The sequence below is a fragment of the Motacilla alba genome, chromosome 1A (genome assembly GCF_015832195.1).
Source record: "Motacilla alba alba isolate MOTALB_02 chromosome 1A, Motacilla_alba_V1.0_pri, whole genome shotgun sequence".
NCBI classification, from domain to species: Eukaryota; Metazoa; Chordata; class Aves; order Passeriformes; family Motacillidae; genus Motacilla; species Motacilla alba.
The window spans coordinates 70,825,291-70,842,253 of NC_052031.1; the positions used below are offsets into that span (position 1 = coordinate 70,825,291).

A 16,963-nucleotide genomic window follows, 5' to 3' on the forward strand; every position below is an offset into this window, starting at 1 on the left:
TTGGGAAAACAGTCCAGCGGGGTGTTGCTGTCACATGATGAGCTTTTGAGGCTGAGCTAATGGGATGCCCTTTTAAAGTGTTCTCCATGTTTTCTGCTTTAGAGGCAGAGGATACCATCATGGAGATTTCATCCAAAGAAAACACTCACTTTTTCTCAAACAACACAACCTTGCCCGTGGACCGATCTTCATTCAAGTCCGAATCATCTGCATCCAAGGAGAAGCAGGCGTGTTGTGGAGGTATAAAGGTAGAGTAAGTGCTTTTGAATATTCCAGTAGGGACTTAGAAAATCTCTTTTTATTTTTATTTTTTTTTTATGAATGATCCCATTCTAAGTTCTGATTATGCCATGCTGAATCAGCATGAAATTATTAGATACGTTTCTAAGTCACAAGAAAATCTTCTACAGATCTGTATTTGCCTAATGTTTGGCAGCCATCAAGTATTATTTGTTGGCTGAGGCTTGCATATTGTGAGATCTTCAAGACCCATCCTAAAAAGTCCCTCTGTCTTCCTTATTGCTCCACCTGAAGCTGAGAACAGGGCAGACAGCACAGGCAGCTGTCAGTGCAGACTGCTTTCTTTAGATAGCAGCCATGGTATTCTGCTGGGCTCTCCAAACTTATATTGTGTAGTGGTCTGTGTGTTTCCAGTGCTGTATTATTAAAGCATGATTGTAATGCTCCTCCTTCAAGAGAACTCTGCATGAGGTGACTTTGAAATGAGGTGTTATCACTTTATCTCCACCTCTCTCACCCACCAGAAGTTTTTGCTGGAGCAGGGAGGTCCCTGCTCTGAGCCTCACGATGTGTCTGTGCCTGCCTGGTGGGAGCTGCGCCTCCCTGCTCGGGACACAGGGGCACAGCAGGCAGCACAAAGCTCTGCCTGCTGCCTCTGCCTCTTTTCCAACAGGCTGACACTCTCCTGGGTGAGGTCTCAAAATCACCATGCAATGGTGAGATGATTTGAGTTACACAAAAAAAGAGTTTTTTGCCTTGCCTCGTTCTTTCATGGTGCACAGTCTTTATCTTTCTGTTATTTTTTCCACTCACCCAAACACACATCTACTTTCAGGTATTAATCCAGCTCCCAATACAGCCAGTGAAATGAGCAATAGTTGCCCTGAAGTCTATAAAATTTGAATGGTTTTGTTTTGAAATGGAAGATGAGTTGTATTACATAAATTTTGTACCATAATATAATTCTATCACTGCTTCTGCATTTGCTACGATGACAACCCAATCCCCTCAATGAATAAAACTTCAGTCACAGATTAGCCAGTCAAGAATCAGTTTATTAGCCCCAGAAATTGAAAAGAAATATTATTTCAGCTCAGTTTCTTTCTCTTTAAAGAAGTTGTGTCTTCTAGGAACCCAAACTGATATAACTAATGTATTCCTGTAGGCACTTAGAAAATCTCTCTCTTTTTTTTGGTGAACTAACCCTTTTTGAGTTCTGATTAGATCTTGCTGAGTCAGAATAAAATTATTAAAGATATCTCTAAGTCATGAAAGAGTCTGCTTCAGGTTTTGCCTAATGTATTAAGAAAACAATATGAAGATAAAACAGGTTATTTTTACCAATCATCAACCTTCCTATGTCTTAAAATTGCCCACATTAACCATAAAGAGGTGGTGAAATATCTGCTTACAAGCACTGACAAACCAAAGAATGTGAAATCATGTGTACCTTTTTGTCCCAGCCCTAGATCAGGAGTGTCTTTCCACCACTGCACACCTGGGACAGTTGCAAACCCAGTAAAAAAAATTGTTCCAAAGACATTCAGAAGCATTTCAAGTTGTAGTTTACCTATACAATTTTCCTGAAAAAAAGAACCTGTGTGCTGTCACATTGCTATTTAAAAACCCAAGGGCATAAACATACAGAAATTGTACAATATGATAATATTTGTACTGGAGAGTCCTTTGAGAGATGCTGCTGTAGGAAAAAAGAACCAGAGAGGGTTTGTATAGTCTTATTTACCCCCAACTCTTTCTGAAGGAGGGATAACCAGCCCTGGATAAAATGACACAGAGATATATTTGAACCTTAACAGAAGAATTTGCATTCAGCAGCAATGTTATTGCCTCTGTGCCTTGTCAAATGAGGAGATTTGGAGGTGAGTCCATTGCTCAGAGCAGCTGCTCACTGGGAGTGTGATTGTCAGAGAGGATTAAGGAGCAGCACAAGGTTCTAGACTTCTATTCAAATAAAACCTTAACGTGGGGTTAAGGTTGAAGTCCCTCTTAACTTCTGGGACTGGGTTTTAAAGAAAGCATCCATACTTGTATTCATTTTGAGCCAACACCGCCTGTATCTGAAGGTAGAAAGCAAAGTTGTGGTTTCCATGACCTATTCCACTGTGTGTGAGTGGAATAAACTCAATTGGGCTGCATTCAGTGAGGGCAGGTTTAGCCAATAGATGTGCAGGAACAGAGTTCACTTAAGGACCCTGCACTCCCACCACGTGCACTTTGGACCAGCCCTCATCTTCCAGATGAATTTTGTGGGAAAGGGGCTCAGTCTGTGCCTTTGAGGTACATACCAAAGCACTGTGAAGGGAGATGGAGTTTAATTTCCAGAGTTCAACTTCCAAAGCCCACTCTTGATTCAGATGAACATGCTAAAACAGATGCAGTGATAGCTAAGAGAAAACTGGCTCTGCAAAACAAAGGCAGGGAAGAAGGTGCAAGATGCAGGGTGTGCTCTGAGGAAAATGCATGTATTAGCAGAATAGAGTTGCCTGGCAGGTTCATCTCACAGAACATGCAACATATTTGAAAATGTTCAAAAACTCACCTCCCCACCAAGCCACACCTAGCATTTTCCCATAGGGTTACTGTGTAAGAGAAAATCACAGGTTTCTGTCTTTCAACAGAGCAGTAGCTTTGGCATCTACCTGAAATTAGCAATGGTTGAGGGTCAATTCAGTTTTTATCAATATTGCTCATAAGAGATGAACAAATCAGCAATCTAGAATTTACTAAGAAGTAGGGGAAATATTGGTGTGGCTGTTTGGCAAAAGAAGAGGTAGGAATGCAAAACTTGTTTAAAAGTAATTAATATATCTTCTGTACTGCCTGATTTTAATCACTGTCTTTTTTTTCACAGATATTTCTTGGTGCATTGTCCTTTGTTTATTTTGCTAAAGCACTCTCAGGAAGTTACCTAAAAAGTACTATCACACAAATAGAAAGAAGATTTGACATCCCTTCCTCTTTGGTTGGTGTTATTGATGGAAGTTTTGAAATTGGTAAGTGCTGTAGAAACACATTTTTATTTTCAGGAAAAAAAAAAAAAAAAGAGTGATGCAGTTTGTTCTGAAGAATGATTGCATGAATCTCCCTGAAACTTAAAACTGATTCACCTGGTAAAAATAAGTGGGGCTATCAATATGATTATGTTCAGTAGGATAAGGTTGCTAATACCAGCAATTCAGCATAGACATTAAAAAAAAATGTAATTTGATCAGCTAAGCACGTGGCTAATTCATACTAATGGACATTTTGAGTGTTGAATGAGAATTTTCCTGCATGGATTTCTGCAGGCAGAAATCCACCTCCCATACAGGTGTTTGTCCTTTGTGATCTATTAAGCAGCAGGAGGACAAACCTCTAACTGTAATCTACATTTTTTGTCCCTGTCCTTCCCTCTCACACTAAGGTTTCCAGCATGTCATTGTCTCTTACAATCTCAGATCACTGAATTTATCTCATGGGTGTTCAGTGGACTGTGGTACTCACAGGAATGAAATCTTAGCCTAAGTGTGTAAAACTCAGCTTGATTCCTCCTTTCTCTGCTTTTCTGGCTATTTGCTCTCTTCAGCTGGCACAGGCTTTCTCCTCTTTCCCAGCTGTTCATCCAAAGGTTTATGGTTTTCCTATCACAGGAGGCATTGGGCCCCTGCAGAATGCCTGGAGAGAAGGAGAAAGGCCATCCCCACCAGCCCTTCTCCCTGAAATCAGTGCCTGTACCACATACTGGGAATTGTGATTTTAGGGGATCTCTTATCAACAAGCAGTAAAACTCAGTTTTCCTTTTGTACTCTCAAAGGGAACCTCCTAATCATAATTCTAGTGAGCTACTTTGGAGCAAAGCTTCACAGGCCAAGAATAATTGGAGCAGGCTGCTTAATTATGTCAGCTGGAACATTCCTAATTGCAATGCCCCAGTTCTTCATGGGAAGGTAAGTGCAAAGTGATCCCTGTTTTCCAGCTGGGCTGTGCACACTGAATGGCACTCACTAAAATATTTAGGCTTGGTTATGATGATAGAAACAGGCATATGGGGATGTGGTTACTTAATTGAATTTTTTTTTTTGTTGTTAAAAGATTTATTACTTAGAGCAAATAATTTAATATGTGTACTCTTTTCAGTTGTAATCAGCTTTTTTTTATTAGTCTCTGATTTTGATTGGCCTCATTTTGGTGTGGCTTAGGAATTGTTGAAATGACAGTAAAGAAGGGACGACTAAACTCAGCAAGACAATCTCAGTACAAGCCAGAGGATACACCAGAGTCTGATAATCTCTTAGTCCAAACTCATAGTAGAGCAAAGTGCCTGTTAAACTGAAATTAATCACTGATGCAAAAAGAACCAATGGGACAATTTTCATGCACAGCTGCAGTACAAACAGAACTCTTTTTACCCCCTGTAAACCACCACTGGCAATGGATCCAGATGGATTCTTATGGATGCAGATGGAATTTGCATTTAAGTGCTTTAGGCCTATCTGGTAGTTACAGATCTGCTTGCTTTTTCTCATCAGTACTTATGGATAAATACAACTTTGTTTTCCAAACAGATACAGGTATGAAAGATTCCCTTCCACCATCAATTCCACTGTCAGCCTCTCTCCATGTCTGCAGGATAAAAGCCAAACTCCACTCTCAGCCTTGGAGAAATCTCAAGCAAAAATAAATGCAGGTGAGAATCCTCTGTTAAACTGGGGCTGGTAGTGCTTGCTGTCATTAATGTTCCCCAAATCTTTCTGTCAGGAGATCCCAGTTTTGATCAGAAGGAAGTTTTCTAAAAAGGGATGTGGTGGCAAATTTATAAAACCAGAAAATTCTACTATCTTTGAGGCAGCTCTTGCTAAAAATGTGTCTACCTTAAGCTATTTCACAGTTTTCCTACTGTTTCTCCCACAACAGAAGCATTTTAGGAGCCCTGAGCTTTCAGTGTCAAAGTGCTACTACTAACACATCCTGTTGTCTCTTGCTGTGCACACAGGGTGTGAGAAGGAAGCAGGCTCTTCCATGTGGATCTATGTTTTACTTGGAAACCTTCTGCGTGGAATAGGTGAAACCCCCATCCAGCCCCTGGGGATTGCATACATTGATGATTATGCTGTTGAAGAGAATGCTGCCTTATATATTGGTAAAATAAATATAATTTCTTTTTCCTAATGGATTTCTCCCCAGAGGAAACAGAGTCGTTTTGAATAATGGAATGAATGTTATTGAATTAACTTGCCCTGATTGTTTTGTTTGCATAATTTCCAATATTAAAGTTTATTTAACAGTCATGTACACTCAAGGGACCAAGTTCCCATTTAATTATACCAGCACAGTTCCATTCTCTTAATTTGGTGAAAGAATTTGACCTTGGGTTCCTGCTGTTACCCTAATCTTCCTAATTCTTCTGGATGTGGACTGCTGAGCCTCTGTGCACATTCAGTTCTCTGGAAAGTGATAAAAACAGGCACTCTTTTAGGCACTTAAAATAGAATTTCAGTGGGCATTCAAAACATTCCCTCCAGATTCATGAGAAGGATTATAAACAATAGTACTGAAACTTTAGGAAGTTGGGATCACTGGTTTTTTGTGTTCATTGTCTGATGGCTGCACATTCACCTGAAATATTACCAGAAAGTCCTATCTCATCTGCTCTTGACAAGTTTCCAGCCAGGAAAAAGGCAAAATATCAGACTCTCTCTGTAAAAGATTCAGTCTTCCCAGATTTCCAGGTGAATTTTTTCAAATTCAAAGCATTCAGAAAGTTTGGGTGAGGGTGCATTGAAACATATTACCAATGGAAACCAAAGCAAAGGGATTTCTCAGCCTGTTCAGGGCCTGCCTCAACTAAAAGTGATCAGTTAACTTTAAAAAAATGACATTTGCTCCCCAGTTACTGTGATCCTGTCAGCTAAAGCATTTCTAGCAATTGTAGGTTGGTGCTGCTATTGAGTTCAGGCCATTCAGTTTGCTGACATTTTTTCCTTCGGGTTGAATGTAACTCTTTAATTGGATAACAATAGAAAGTGTCATCATCGTGGGGAAAATTTTATCGATGACTTTTTTCCTTCTTGGAAATATTTCAGTTTGTGTCTCTTGCTGCCCATCACATGCCATAATCTGCTGTCAGATGCAGAAGAAGCAGTGCCTTTTTTAGCTCAGGAGTGTAACAGTTCCCTGTTTTTCCCTTCCAGGCTGTGTGCAGACAGTGGCAATTATAGGGCCAATATTTGGCTTTCTCCTGGGATCCCTGTGTGCCAAGCTTTACGTTGACATTGGCTTTGTGGATCTGGGTAAGTCAGAACACTCAGGCTTGAAAAACCCAGGCAGGCTCCAAAATGCCTATTTTAGGCCAAGAACTCTCTGGGTATCTTCTAGGCATGAGGGGCTAGCAGGGGTAGAGTGGGCACTCCATGAAAAGGAGGACAGCAGTGCAGTGGTCCCTGCAGAATAGGCTGGCAAGGAGGATGGGTGTAGAGGAAGAGGGAGGTCTGACTCTTCCCCAGCAGATCTGCAGCAGGTGCCTCCAAGAGATGCTCTGATGAGGAGGCTATGGGGAGATCATGGGAGCCAGGGGGAAACAGGACTGAGGCTCAGGATCCTGCATGTGCCTTTTTAATATTTGTTGTTGCCTAGAAAATTGGTTTGGCAGGGGGCACCAAATCTCCTGACTGCTCTTCTTCTGAGAAAACAATAATTTAAAAAAAATCGGGAGGAAAATAGGTTTTTTCCTGGGGTTTTTGTGCAGAGCAGCCTGGCAATCAGGAGCAAGTGAGTGGCCACCTGGACTGCCCCAAGTGCTGGTGCTTGCAGCATCTCTGGAGATGTGCAAGTGGCACAGCAGTGTCAGGGCCAGCAATCAGTGAGTCCTCAGCATGTCCCCACAGCTGCTCTTGTAAAACACCCACAGTGACACAGAGCACAGCTAGACCCAGATGGAAACGCCACCCTGCAAACCCACCTTCCTTATCAGCAGCACATATCCTCCAGATGTGTTTATTTGATGTAAGGGTCTCCTCGAGCCAGGTCTCATAAGCTCTTGGAGATCTATATCACACCCAAGATAGCTCAGCCACCTCAGATGGCATCAAATCAGCAGGATGGCTTCTGTGGCAGTGTTGGAAACAGAAAAGTTTTAATAAAAGGCAAAATAACAAAGCTCTTTACAGAGAAAAACTGAGCCAGGGACAAGAGGCTCTTGCTCCTAGTAAAACATGCCACAAAAGCCATTATTTCCTTGGTTCTCTTCTTTTTCTAGTGAATTGCTCAGGTGGGACTTTTTGGCTTCTGTCCAACTGGCTATCCTTAAGTTGGAGGTGAAGTCCTCCAGGTCCTATGAGGTGTCTTTTTACCTAATTGAGGAGATAAACTTCTGGGCTTTTTTTCCTTTTTTTTAGGAGACAAAGGATAGTTTTGTGACTCCATCAACAGGGGGCTCATTCCTACATTTATTTGTTTCTTCTTTCCCGCTTGCTGCCGACACTTGTTTCTTGTTTTCCACTTTCTGCAGACAGCGTCACGATCAGCCCCAAGGACGTGCAGTGGGTGGGGGCGTGGTGGCTGGGCTACCTGATAGCTGGGGTGATCAGCATCCTGGCTGGCATCCCCTTCTGGTTCCTGCCCAGGCACCTGCCCAAGCCTGAGAGCAGGAAGGACTCCAGCACCTCTTCTGAGCACTCCAAGTTCATCATTGAGGAGAACAAGGACCAAGGCACATCCTCTTGGCAGCAAGCGAAGCTTGCAGAGATGGCAAAAGGCAATTCGCTTGAGTTTTCTTCCTGATTGATCAGTTTTTCTCTCAAAGGCTTTTAGACTTAAAATGTTTATATTTTCTGAGTCCTTCCTTTAATGAATGCTGTTTTTCCCCTTTCATTCTCCAACTCCATAGTACACACAAAAAGGTCTCTTCAATGTTCCCTGGATTTGCTATTGCATGAGAAATGGCTGAGATGTGTAAAATTACAACAGTGGCCCAGCACATATCATGAAGCTCTGCAAAAATATTTTATTCACATATAGTGACTGTTGCAGAAGTGATGCTCAAAAAAACCCCAACCCTTGGTTTTTGCTAATTATTTTTTCCTGCATTAGGAAAACATGTGCAATATCTGATCAGAATATAGATGGGCACAGAGCGGCTACAGAATTAGAGGAGGCTGTCTGGATTTACACAGGAGCAGGCTTGCACAATTCCATTTCCTTGCTCATGCTTTTCCAAAAGCATTTTCCCTCAGAACTTGAATCTGCACCTCAGTATTTTTGTGCTTACCGTCAGCTGTGCTGAGCACTCTTTGCCCCAAATTAAGCTAAACAGTGCTGTGGCTGTTGAGGACAAATAGAAACCAAATCATTCCTGGTTTACGATGAAAGAAGGTATTTAAAACAAGATATCTCTTCTGGGGAATTGATGCTTAGTGTTTTGCTCCACTGTTCCTCCCTGCAGAAATGGGGGAACTGTTAGGAGCACCAGGGAACTGCACAGATTGCCTCTGAAATGTTTTGCAGTTTGGGGTTTTTTGGAAGGTGCACACATGTTACAAAGCATTATTCCAGCAGTTATTCTCTCTCTGGCCTGCTTGTTATTTCTGCTGTTTTGTCTTGCAGACTTCTTGCCATCACTGAAGAACCTCTTTGGGAATCCAGTTTACATTCTGTATTTGTGTGCAAGTATTATTCAGTTCAATTCCTTAATTGGCATGGTGACATATAAGCCAAAGTATATTGAACAACAGTATGGGCAGACATCTTCAAAAACTAACTTTGTTATAGGTAATGCTATATCTGCTTCTTGACACCTTTAAAATGGACATTTAAAGAGTGGCATATACATATAGGAAAAATTGTATTTTTTTAGGGTATGTTCTTTTCTTCTCCTTCCTTGCCTGACTTTAAGTATTAGCTCACTGAAGGTAAGTCATTTCATTTCTGCTTCAGCACTAATTAACTCTGAGTTCATCTATGCAAGAGTTACCGTAGAAGTTTACACGATTTGATATCTTGATTCCCAGAAATTTGGTAAATTTGAAAAGTAATGTATGTACAACACAAGAAAATAACTGACAATTAATTTTAAAACAGTTTACATAAATTTATCATCAGACGGATCTGCTGCCTTGATGGCTTCCCATTTATTTCAGCAAAACAAAGATCAGTTCAGTGAGTGCTGTGGGTGACTCTCTGCAGAGATTGGTGTTAAATAAAAGGAAGTCAAGTCAGATCCCAGGCTGTCCCTTACAGCACAAGAGAGGGAAGCTGCTTCACCCTTTGGGTGCAGAGATCAACATTTTTGTAGCTGACTTCATGAGGCTGGACTGGACTGCCCAGCTGCTGAACCTGCCTGTGGGGTTCAGCTCCAGAGATCCAGGGCTTCAATAGCATTAACAGCAAAGAGGTTTACATCTGCCCACCACAGAGGGAACTGCCTTGTTCCAGAGCAGCATTAGTTGCACAGCAACAGAGGTATATATGTGCAGAAAAGCTGATATGATCCATTGTGCTATGTTAATTCTGTTCAAGATAGAAGCTGGAATTTCCTGGCACGAAACTCCTCAAAGCGAGGAGAAATCTTCAAGTGTAGTTGATGGCCAAAGAAAGTCCAGAAAACAATCCCTACATTCAGTATAGTACTTCTCATTGTATTTAAAGATTTTCTGGAGCTAAGCTTTCAGGTATGTGCAAACTGAGTGAGGATTAAGAACCATTTGATTTCTCTGAGCACAGGGACTATGTCCAACAGAGAGTGTGTGATGGCTTGGTTAGGGGAGGATCCTGCTGAGTGGCTGTCCCTGCAACAAGGTGATTTTTCTTCTTCCTCTTCCTTTCTCTCCAAATCCACCCTTCCTAAGGAACCTGAGGGCTGACTCAAACTCACAGTGCCTATTTCTATTTCACAACCTCTTTTACTCTCTCTTCTTCTTCTTTTTTTTTTTTTTTAACAGTTTCTATCACAGTCTCTGATAGATATCAAAATTGTCAGAGCAATTTGAAGCACTAAAATAAATTTTAAAAGGCAGGTCTTGCTCTGGCTTTTGTAACATTAGATAAAACTTAATTTGTCCTCTAGGAATCAGCAGATGACTCCACTGACAAACTAATTGTGGAAAAAAACCAGCTAGCTTAAGGAATTGGAAGAACATTATCTAAACTTTATCCATAATCTCTTTGTCAAAGAACCAGGAAAGACACATGTCCTTGGGAGTAAGTTTTTCAAAGCTGTCCCAGCACCTTTGTAACACTCCAAGGATCAGTCTAAGTCTGGACAAAACAAAATGCCCTGACTGAAGATCTTTTATGTTTTGCTCCTTCATCTGATTGCTGCAGCTGTTGTTGTGGCTGACAAGGTTATCCCATGGAGGTGGGATTTTCATTAATACAGAATTTTCTGTTTGATTTCAGGTCTTATTAACATTCCTGCTGTGGCTTTTGGCATATTCTCTGGAGGACTGATCATGAAGAGATTTGGAGTCGGTGTTGTAGGGGCTGCAAAGCTTTCCTTGGGTTCATCTTTCTTTGGTTACCTTTTGCTGCTGTCGTTGTTTGCCATGGGCTGTGGGAACTCGGAGGTGGCCGGACTGACAGTGTCCTACCACGGGTATGCTGGCAGGGCAGAAAGGGCTCCTGCAAACCCAACTCCTTCCTCATTTTGTTCCGCAAAGTATATCTTGTTGAAAAGAGAGTGGCTGACCTGAATGTGTTCCCAGAAATTTCCAATCAATGGAAACCACTCCATTCCAGCGCGTGTTGTGTCATGACCATCTCATGATTATGGCATAAACCAGTGGGGTTTATGTCACAAGTGCAGATTCTTTTTCTGATTACTTTTTAATTATTATTGCCACGGGATCCATCCTTCGAGCCCAATGATTCCTGGAAATGTGAGTAGTTCAGTAAAGGGGAAGAAATTCAATTAATTGTTTCTTGCCTTTGTGTGCCACTGAACAATGAATGGCATTTAATAGCCTTTGAACTTAAAACAGAAGGACTCATGGATTAACCATGAGGTACACCTGAGGCTAACATCTTACCCATGCTATTACTCTGTAAAACTTTTTGGGAGGAGTTTCCAGCACTGACTCACAGCAGCTGCTCCACTGGTGTCTGATGACTGAATTTGGCAGAGTTGTTGTGTAGGGTATCCGACACTCAGTTTGGATGGATCCCATTCTGACCAATTCCTTGCTAACTTCTACAGGACCGTTCCCATGAGTAACTCACTCCCTTCAGTGCCACTTGCCTAGTTGAGTTAAAGCTGCATAACCAAAACCTTAGAAAATCAGAGAAAATGCATGAATATAAATTGGTAGCTGTCCCCTGTAATAAAATAAATACTATCTCACAGTAGGTGGTGTGATAGTGTGAAAACCTTTGGATAACAGAGAAATGAGGATTTACACTGCTGTGTCGGTGTGAAGAGACAACCTTTAAGGGGCTATGGAGGGAAGGTGTGGCCAGGTGCTCCTGACAGGGAGCATCACCCTGGAGGTGATCGTGATTTCCTCACATCTGCTGGGCACCACCTCTGCAGCTTCTCTTTTTTCCGCAGAGCTAAACCAATGAGTGACCACGAGCAAGCCCTGTTTTCAGAGTGCAACTCAGGCTGCTCCTGTTCCAGGAACGACTGGGACCCCATCTGTGGGGAGAATGGGGTTACCTACGTGTCCGCCTGCCTCGCCGGCTGCCGGGCGTCCAACGGCACCGGGAAAAACACCGTAAGGCACCCCTCATTTCCCTGGGAGCTGGGGTCTTCATTTCTGATACAAGGTGTAAGACAACCCTCATTTCCCTGGGAGCTGGGGTCTTCATTTCTGATACGAGGTGTAAGGCAACCCTCATTCCCCTGGGAGCTGGGGTCTTCATTTCTGATACAAGGTGTAAGACAACCCTTCATTTCTGTGTGACCTGGGGTCTTTGTTTCTGATACAAGGTGTAAGACAGCCCTTCACTTCCCTGGGAGCTGGGGTCTTTATTTCTGATACAAGGTGTAAGACAGCCCTTCACTTCCCTGGGAGCTGGGGTCTTTATTTCTGATACAAGGCACCAGGAAAAACACCATAAAATCTTTCATTTCTATGTGATCTGGGGTCTTTATTTCTGATACAAGGCACCAGGAAAAACACCATAAGACAATCCTTAATTTCCCTAGTAGGTGGGGTCTTTATTTCTGATACAAGGCATATGACACTCCTTCATTTCCGTGTGAGATGGGATCATTCTTTCTGATAGAAGGCACCAGGAAAAACTCTGTAAAATCATTCATTTCCATGTGAGCTGGGATCTTTCTTTCGGATACAAGGGAAAAACACCAGTTAGACAATCCATTTCCATGTGAGGTGGGATCATTCTTTCTGGTGCAACCAGGTCTGTCACAGTGGATTTAAACTGAGCACAGCACATCCTCTTCAGCCCTAAACTCCTCAGGGTTTTTAGCAATCTGGCACCCACATTTAAAATTTTTTCACTTTGCTATTGCCAGCAGAAATCACAAACAGAGAATGTTGGAGGCTTTTTTTTTTTTTTTTGAGCTTTTTGGCTACCAAGACTGTTGGAAAAATCCCTAATAACTAGATTCATGCACAGTAGATACTTTATCATTTTCTCCTTCATTGTTTTAGCCTTTTCCTTTTGTAAAACATTCCCCACTTTGGACTTAAACTTTCCGCCATCCAGAATGTGCAATTCCTAAACATCCACTTCTCCACCATTTAGGTTTTCATACACTTTTGCCTGCTCTCTTCCAGGTATTTTTTAACTGCAGCTGCGTGGGAACCTTTGAATCTTCACAAAGCTCCTCAGCTGTGGTGGGGCCATGTCAAAAAGGAAAGGAGTGTCCCAAAATGTTTCTGTATTTTCTAGTAATATCAGTTATCACTTCCTACACTTTGTCAGTAGGTGGCACACCTGGATACATACTGCTTCTAAGGTAAGGAATCGTTCCTGCTAGCTTTGCCAAATGTCTTCAAAGTGTTTTGACATGTGACAGGTACTCCCTCCCCTCCTGCTATTCCTAGCATTGGGAAATGTTTTGCAGCTATGCAAGGTGGCATATTCCATATATTTGTTCTCTCCCAGATTTTTCTCCTTGTTTTAATGATCATTTTAGCATGAGGGTTTTTTTTTTTCCTATTGTGATAATCACAGATTTATTGAATGCTTCTCCCAATGCATATTTAATTGCTGGAGCTATTTGTCCATCACTGTGAGCTTTGAAGCTAATTTTAGCAAGTGCAAAAGCATTTAATACTACCAGTGGTTAATCTGGATTTTTGTCAGCTACTTGCAATTTTTGGATTCCAAATCCTGCTCTGCTGTGTTTTGGAAACCTTTATTTCTCAGTTCCTTTTTCCAAATTATTTCCAGATGGGCACATTCTGCTTCTCAGACAAAACAAGAGTAAATCCAGTCTAACTAATCTTTAGTATTATAGCTGTGTTTTCTTGCTCCCAAATTCTCCTTGGTTTTGAACTCAATTTTCTGGACCAGGCCCTGTCTCATTGCTGGTATCTTTATAGCACATGGACAATGCCAGTGTTAGAACTGGCTGAACATAGGCCGTATGGAAAAACCTAAATAAAGAAATGGGATTTCAGCTACAGTTCCATCACAGTCCTTGAACCAGAACAAATATTCACACAGAGACTTTCAGAAATGGCTGAGGTGAGGATCCTTCTCCACTGCCCTGCACAAACACTGCCAGTGAGATGTGCACAAGCTGCACAGCTTTCCTCACACGCCTTGCAGGGTTACCACTGAGTGCTGCAAAACCTCACAGCATCTCCCTCTCCCCGAGGGCTCTCTCCAAGAACAATCACACTGTAATCCATTTTAGACCATTTTTACTGAAGCTTCTGCACAACTGAGCTGTCCATGTGCCAAGATGAGGATGATTCATGAGTGGAGAGCTTGCAGCAAAGCCTTCGGGGTTTGTGCCAGATTGCTCTCTGTGGTTGCTTCTGTTGTTGGATAAGTATGGGCATAGAGCTATGCAGGTGTGCAGTTCCCTTCCCCTTCCCTCTACATCATATCTTCCTTCTATCCATAAGGCACATGGTGGAAAATGTGCAGATCTGGTACCACACAGGGCCTCAAAATTGTGGTAGCCATGCTCAACCTCCTGCTTTCTTCTTGTCTCCACTGCATAAAAAATTGTGTGTGGGAGATGTTCATAACTGAACACATGCAAGCTCAAATCACAAGGAGCTGCCTGCCCTTCTCAGCCCTAAGAACTTGCTCTTGGGGATCTTACTGCTTAATCAATTCAGTCAGAAAAGCTTAGAAAGGTTTTCAGTTACAAGACTAAACCACTTTGTTATATGAAATCAGCAAAACAGTTTTATTGGTTCTGCTCCAATGCTTTTATTGCTGTTGAAAATCATTTTACTTTGAGAGACATTTAAGTGAAACTGAGAAGTAATGTGTTTTCCTGCTGGATTGAAGGCATCCACCCTTGATGTGCAGCTAAATAAAACATGTTGCAGTAAGTTCGATCCTTTTTTATTTTTTTTTCCTGCACTGCAAATGACCTGTGGACACAACTCCACTTTAAGCTCATGCTTACTTTTGTCTTTTTTGAAATCCATCACTAACAGACTTTCTAAAAAAATCTGGCTGAATTGAAAGTGTGCTTCTGTTACCAGAAGGAAAATAAATTTTCCTTGACACAAATAATCCCAAGGTTAAGTTGCAGGGTTCATTATGTATTTTTTCCAATGATCACTTTTAAAAATTATTCTGCATTCAGTCATCTCTGTTAAGATTCCAGCACTTAAGCAAGCTGATGTTTTCAGATGAGCAACTATCATTGCACCTGCCATGGAGGACAAATACAGCTAAATCCCTAAAAGCCTGGAAGATTTAGTGACATTTACTTTGCAGGCCTGCACACTGAAGTCATTGGAACATGCTTACAGCTGGTGACCAAGCCATTTGCTGCAATGTCATTTTGGTGGTGTTAGTGTAATTACAGTAGCCAAGGAACTTGGGAGAGCCCTGAAGTTTCTGAGAAAAAAAGCCCTGCAGTTCAGATAGCTGTTGTTCAAGCAGCAGCTATTAATAGCAGGTGATTAGGCAGTGAAAAGGAAGTCTCAGATCTCCCTAAGAGGTCTGGCTATCACTCAGGATCACAAAGAGCTCCTGCTTCCTTGCAAAGACAATAGAAAGAATAAAACAATTTTTTTTTTCATCTGAAAGAGAATATTTTTTTGCAGGATATAAATCCTGTGAAACACATGTCAAATATCCAGTTTTGGTTTTATTTTCCACTTTTTGCTTTCTATGCCCTCAGATTTGTTCAGGAGGACTCTAGGCTGAGGAATGCTTGTGGAGCAGGTGTCTAGTAGGAGAGCAAAACACTGTTCTTCCAACTTAAAATCATTTTACAGCCATGCCCTCATGGGCAGTAGTGCTCGCATAAGCCACAATCAACAGATTGTGTGATGATAATCCATGGCCAGGGCATTAGAGAATAAAGTGTTAACATCTACCCCTCGTGAGGAGCAATAGATTTAGTTTTGAAATGTCTTCTCTTCATTATTTTTTTAACACATATTCCCAATTACATTCATTTTTGCAGAAGCAGAGGCCACCCTAGTTCAGAGACTGTACCTCCAGGGTGCTGTGTTCATCCACTGTGACAAACTGAACTTCAGCCCAGTTCATTTTCTCTGATTTGTATTGAATTTGACTGTGACAGAAGTTTTATTAACCACCATATTGATATAGTGTGTTACCCCACATACCAAAAATGTCCTTGTTTGCCCATGTGAGTGGCGCTACCCCCTTGCCAAAATCAAACATGCACCCAGATTTGTGCTGGGTTAGGCACTGTAATAGACAGTCTGGTGCACGCTGGGGGAACAGCAGGCTTCAGCAGCTGGTGGGGAGAGGTGATTCCTGGAGTCTGAGAGGCTCCATACACACCCTGCTGACAGCAGGGGTGGGAAAGGCAGCTGTTCTCCTGCCCTACACTGAAATCTTTCTCAGGTCACAAATGAAATGAGTTTGGAGGTCCTAGCTTGTGACCCAAGTCACAAACCCATCAAGTAACTGCAGACTTGCTACAATTAGTAGCTGCTCCTTAGGCAGTGGCTTGTAAATGAGCTCTGCGTCCTCGAGGTAGAGAGAAGGAGCACTGAGGAGCCCTGAGACCACAGATGGGCTAACAGTGGAGCTGTTTGGTGGTTTCATGCCCTCACTTTCATGGAAACACCTCCCCCTCCCTCCTGGAGCCAGGATGATGATCTCAGGCTGGAGCAGGGCTTATCTGGAGCCAGAAGAACTGGATGTGTGTGTGGGGCTCACCCTGCAATCTTAGCAGGGTCCAAGTGCAAATGGTCTGCTCTGCCAGACAATGGCCTGGAGGATTTGTTTTTACAGGAGGTGTGATCCTGATCTAGATAGGGTGCAGTGAAAAGTGAGTGCCTAAATACCTTGTACTAGCCTGGCACTTGATCCAAATTCCAGGGAGTGTCTAACTGAATAAAGCCCTCCAATGGATGCATGATTTCACTAGCAGTTTTCTTGTCCTGTGTTAGTAACACCTGAATGCTGATATCATTTTAAAATCCACAACCATCTTAAAATGTGATGTTGAGTATAGATGTTCAGAATTCCCAGATGCCGTTCTGGTTTTATCACCTTTTTGACATATTTCAGAAATTTGGTCAAAGTCCATGACATTAAGGAGGAAAAGATCACATTTCTTTCATTTGTATTGCTTTCTATTTGTGTT

At 42.0% G+C, this 16,963-nt stretch overlaps 1 protein-coding gene across 6 annotated transcripts in view; it reads left to right on the top strand.

The window, feature by feature from the left end:
• LOC119708221 (solute carrier organic anion transporter family member 1C1-like) overlaps nucleotides 1-16,963 on the top strand; it is a 47,553-nt gene that overhangs the window by 5,845 nt on the left and 24,745 nt on the right. For 4 of the 6 annotated variants that reach the window (XR_005258988.1, XM_038154355.1, XM_038154348.1 and 1 more), the window contains exons 2-12: nucleotides 103-248; nucleotides 3,113-3,254; nucleotides 4,055-4,187; nucleotides 4,806-4,927; nucleotides 5,234-5,380; nucleotides 6,432-6,530; nucleotides 7,748-7,993; nucleotides 8,842-9,006; nucleotides 10,633-10,828; nucleotides 11,780-11,945; nucleotides 12,975-13,156. Coding sequence is in view for 5 of the 6 variants with exons in the window: in XM_038154355.1 (XP_038010283.1) it covers nucleotides 103-248; nucleotides 3,113-3,254; nucleotides 4,055-4,187; nucleotides 4,806-4,927; nucleotides 5,234-5,380; nucleotides 6,432-6,530; nucleotides 7,748-7,993; nucleotides 8,842-9,006; nucleotides 10,633-10,828; nucleotides 11,780-11,945; nucleotides 12,975-13,156 (1,744 nt within the window). In the remaining variant the exon portion in view is untranslated. Of the gene's footprint in view, nucleotides 1-102; nucleotides 254-3,112; nucleotides 3,255-4,054; nucleotides 4,188-4,805; nucleotides 4,928-5,233; nucleotides 5,381-6,431; nucleotides 6,531-7,747; nucleotides 7,994-8,841; nucleotides 9,007-10,632; nucleotides 10,829-11,779; nucleotides 11,946-12,974; nucleotides 13,157-16,963 lie in introns of those variants that run through there. The other 2 variants (XM_038154349.1, XM_038154356.1) reach the window with 2 other exon arrangements.